The sequence below is a fragment of the Bacillus rossius genome, chromosome 1, assembly GCF_032445375.1.
Source record: "Bacillus rossius redtenbacheri isolate Brsri chromosome 1, Brsri_v3, whole genome shotgun sequence".
NCBI lineage: Eukaryota > Metazoa > Arthropoda > Insecta > Phasmatodea > Bacillidae > Bacillus > Bacillus rossius.
The window spans coordinates 220,504,846-220,509,847 of NC_086330.1; the positions used below are offsets into that span (position 1 = coordinate 220,504,846).

General features: G+C 40.5%; 1 protein-coding gene across 1 annotated transcript; it reads left to right on the forward strand.

Annotated features, from left to right (window-relative positions):
- Positions 1-2,449: 2,449 nt before the first annotated feature.
- Positions 2,450-3,881, forward strand: LOC134527308 (ras-like protein 1). Its single transcript, XM_063359865.1, has one exon. The coding sequence runs from the start codon at positions 2,876-2,878 to the stop codon at positions 3,485-3,487; it is 612 nt and encodes a 203-aa protein (XP_063215935.1). The 5' UTR covers positions 2,450-2,875; the 3' UTR covers positions 3,488-3,881.
- The last annotated feature ends 1,121 nt before the right edge of the window (positions 3,882-5,002 follow it).

The window sequence follows — 5,002 nt, forward strand, 5'->3', positions numbered from 1 at the left end:
AAGTTACTGAACTTCTTTCGCCATTAATTGTATTACTGACAAACTGCATAGATACCTTCCATTCCAGTATTGCGGGCAGCTCTGGAGTGGGTTGCACTGAGTGGAGCCACTTAAAACACATCCACAGCATATCTGGCAAATTTGGTGCAAATATGTCGGCTGGAATAGGATTGAGAATGTTCAAGTCAAGAACAGTAATCTGCCGTAATGCATTGTTTGTCTGATGATCAAAGGTCTGAAGTTCCATAACACCTAGGTGGCCTACTTCTGTGGCAGAGGGTGCCGATTGGAGCCTCTGGACCTCTTCAGATGGTGGGAGAGCTGAGGCAGGTGTGATGCATTTGATGCCTCCCATGCTATGAAAAGTATTCCAGCCATCGATTGTGGAGACATTGAAATCTGCATTGTCGAAAATATATTGACAGAATGCTACACTTGGAACAGGCTCTTCTACGTGTTAGACAGTTGATAGCTACAGCTGCTGAGCTTCATGATAATTTCCACTGAATCCCAAGCCAGCAAGTAAATTGACCAAATTATTTGATCCAAACTTTCTGTGAATGAACAGAGCTACAGCATGTAGAATAGGAGATATGAAAGATCGAGGGCGAATGGCAGCAATGAGGGCATGGGATATAGCTATCAGCTTCTTTTCAATTTTCTATTTTCCTCTTTTTTTTGCTGAAATGCAATTCATGAAGACACGAAGTATAGGGGGTACCATTTCCTCAGCCCCGCTACAGAATATGTCACAGGCTGGAAAAACAGAATTGTCATATGCCAGTGATTCAATATCTTCCAAGATTATTGCAGCAGCAGCTTTTACAATTCTCTCCCGCTCTGCTTGTTCGTCTTTGCACCTCGAAGAATACCACATATCATTCAAAAAATTTTCTCCTGCTCTACGAAAGCAAACAACTGTTTTTCGGGTGCGAATTGTGCTGAAAAAAATCCAGTCTCCATATTTTTCTCTCATTCTTTCCTTGATTGTCTTTATATGAGGTGTGGTTCCAGAAACTTGCTCCAACAGCTCGTCCAAGGAGAACTGGCAGTTGTCATTTCCTTCTATGTAACTGAATATCTCCTCCATTGATGCAGAAATTTCTTCATCTTCAGGGCGTCCTCTTTTTCTAGATGTAGGTGCTGAGGCTATAAAATTTTTTTATAGCAATCCTCACGATATATGTATAGTATCTGCAGCATGTAGATCCCCAACTGAACTGATACACCTTAGGATGGTGTCTCTCCATTCAACCCTTCTTTCCTGTGCTCGAACTGTAATTGTGTTGTCGTAACTGATGGATCGAACATTATAAACCTTTCGCCGTAGATTTTGTGGTTTTATCTTCTGTTTCTCATGAAATTCATAGTCAATAGCTTCCACACAAAACAGATAGTTAGATTTAAAATCAAATTTTACTTCAGTTGAACACAAATGGGGGGCACCATGCGAAGTTGAAGGCTGTTGCTCTGAAAGAGCTTTACTCATAAATATTTTAATTGAGTCAGCTCTAGTGTACTCTTTTCTGCAAGATTAATGAACAACACCATGTTTATTGTTCCTGAAACTTTCAGCTTTTCTATCTTTTCTTAGATCACTTCCATTTACCAATCCCTGTATCCCTTTTTCACCAATGTTACAAAGGTCATTGATGACATCACACTCACAAATTAAACACTTTTCATCCATTGTTTGTTGGTTTACTGCAAATAAGCACTCACATAATAGTCTTAAAATAACCCAACTATATGAACATGAGCACGGTAAAGTTATTTTTTCCACCCACGTGCACGAATGAGCTGAGGCCGGGGAGGAACTGGCAGTTTGAGTGTCCACCGTTGCATCCTCCGGGTACGCACCAAACCCCGACGGGACAACGCAACATTTTGGCCCGACCCCGGAAAATAACTGTCAACAGGACGTGAAATGTGTTGTGATGGTAGGGACGGGAAAATGGAAGGGGGTAGACGCACAGAGGAGGGTTGTGCTTGACCCCATTCCAACCCCCCTTCCTGCCCCAAGCGTCCTTCCTCGTACACACCCTCAAACCCCCTCTCCATATAACACCAAAAAAAAAGAATATACTACTTCACTTAGATGTTGTACATACATTTAATATTCGGTCTGAACCCACTAATTTTAACATTAAAAATTAATTTCATATAATTCAAACACATTTGTTTAATAATTCGGATTTTATATTCCCTGCAGCTCGAAAACTATACATCCTAGAGAAACATTGATTAGAACTTTTTTGTAGTAAATTTTATGTACTTTCATTTTGTATATAAATGTGTTTACGCTAGAGGCCGCGGTTTTTGATTTAGACCCGCGACGGCGCCGCCACTATTAGCGACACGCGACTAGTGACACGACTAGCGCTACTCGCGGAAAGACGTGATATTTTTCGCTGTTACTAATAAAATCGTGACCGCGACACGCGATATGGTGGTCGCCGCGACAGTGAATATTCTTCACCCCTAGATCTGTGTCATTTGTTGATTCCCTGGTAGCTGGTAGTGGAATTGAAAGCATTGCATAGGGAAGTGAAGTAAAGTTAATTTTATTTGTCGTGACTACAAAATTACGTAACAAATTGTACCTTTGCCATGTCAATACATAATTCTGTTACGATTTCTTTGGTATTTTCCGATTTCGAGCTGAGTTTCGCCCTCGGAAGACACCGGTATATCAGAGTTTGTTTTGTGCTATACATTTTGCGTCACTTGTTGGATAATGTTATGATAGGTAGTTGGTTATAGGCTGAAAACTTGTAATGCCCACAATAACAAAAACATACTTTTTGTGGTGATAAACATTGTAGGTAACATATTTGAATTTATGATCGGTCAGTGATATGAAAATGAATGCTGGATGAATTATAGTGAGTTTCAGCTGTGTATGAAAGTGACTAGAATGACTGAGTACAAGCTGGTGGTGGTGGGTGCCGGCGGCGTGGGCAAGAGCGCTCTTACTATCCAACTGATCCAGAACCACTTCGTGGACGAGTATGACCCTACCATCGAGGACTCTTACCGCAAGCAGGTGGTGATCGATGGTGAGACATGTCTGCTGGACATCCTAGACACAGCAGGGCAGGAGGAGTACAGCGCTATGCGCGACCAGTACATGCGGACTGGGGAGGGCTTCTTGCTGGTGTTTGCGGTGAACAGCGCCAAGTCGTTGGAGGACATCGGCACATATCGCGAGCAGATCAAGCGTGTGAAGGACGCAGAGGAGGTGCCCATGGTTCTGGTGGGCAACAAGTGCGACCTGGCGGCGTGGCCGGTGGACATGAACCAGGCTCGCGAGGTGGCGCGTCAGTACGGCATCCCCTTCGTCGAGACATCGGCCAAGACACGCATGGGCGTGGATGACGCTTTCTACACGTTGGTGCGTGAGATCCGCAAGGACAAGGAGCAGCGCAGCAAGGAGAAACGCAGGAAGCTACGGCGCGGCGGCAGACGGCGCTGCTGTCTGCTGTAGTTTGTCCGCTCCGTTCTGCATGGAGCGTCGTGCATCGTGGCTGGCTGTGGCGAGTTTCATTTGTAACTTGAGGCAGGTTAACAGCTTTGCAAGGTTTGTGAGTAATTTTCTTACGTCACGGCTTGTCCGTAATTAAAACATAACTTAATTTCGAAAAATAATTCTAACACTACAGAAGTTTCTCTAATTACCCTGAAAATGGTATTTCTATATTCTTATTGGTTGCTGAGAAATTGCTGTTATAGGGTACATTAGGTAGCTGTGCAGTGATGCAGCTACTGCAATTGTGCTTTAGCATAGCAACTTTATTGTGTGGCTCTTTATTTATAAGTATGTGTATATATTTTGTATTTGAATTTTGCAGTGAAAGTTAAATAAAAATTGAAAAGAAAAATAACTGCTAATCCGTACTGTGCATCCAAACCCAAACATCAACCTTTAACAGGGATTTTTTTAGCAGTATGGAGGCACAAATACTACTTGTTACATGCAATAGCAAGTAACCTGACTTAAACAAGAATTTGTCATTTTGTATATCCTAGGTTATGTGCTGTCGGTGCTTCATGCCTCCTTACTGCTAAAAAAACATTACTGTTGATGGTAGACACTTGGCTTTGGATGCTCAGTAAGGACTAAGAATTTTTTTTTAAATTTTTATGTATCTTTTACTGCATCACAAAATCAAAAATATAGGGTCAGGTGGCGTGGATATGAAACAAAAAACCAAACTTTTTGAATATTATTTGAACTAAGAGTACCACAACACAGAGAAAAATTACGCACATTTATTAGGGCTTTAGAAACCTAACCCTAATCAATAAAAATTTAGATTAATTAGTTACCTAGTTTGATAAAAAAATTAATTTAGTGTATCATTTCACCCTGCGATTGGGGGGAATATGATACACATGTGGGGTGAATGAGATACATCATTATATCCTACTTCCTAGCAACGCTATCAGTGTGGTGGGGTGCGTGTGAGACAGGTCAAATACATGTGTATCACCCACAAAAATTTCATGACAATCAGTTTAGTGGTCCTCGAGTTCTGACATAAAATATGAAGTCATGTTACAGAGTGAATATTTTCCATCTATATTAAAGAAGCATACATTTTGTCACAGTACATTAATGCGACTAGTGACTAGTCAAACAAATTCTACATACAATTTTGATCGTTTATCCACGTACTGTCCAATTATTGAACGATCTTCTCAGTCAACAACAAATTGAAGAAATACTGTGGTCCTAATAAGGATTTTCTCTCTATTTATAATAAATACAACAATAGCAAAGGAATAAAAACAGCTTACTAAAAACTAATATGGAATGCTTAGAAATAAACAGTTCTACACGTGATGTTAAATTATTCATATTACTCTAAAACATAAACATAGGGCCTACATAGAACAATAAGTTGTACAAATTGGAGTACAACAATTTGTTTATGTTCAGGTTTACCAACATACAGAAATAGCTTTAAGGTAAAAAAAACAAGGTTTTAATGACAACGTA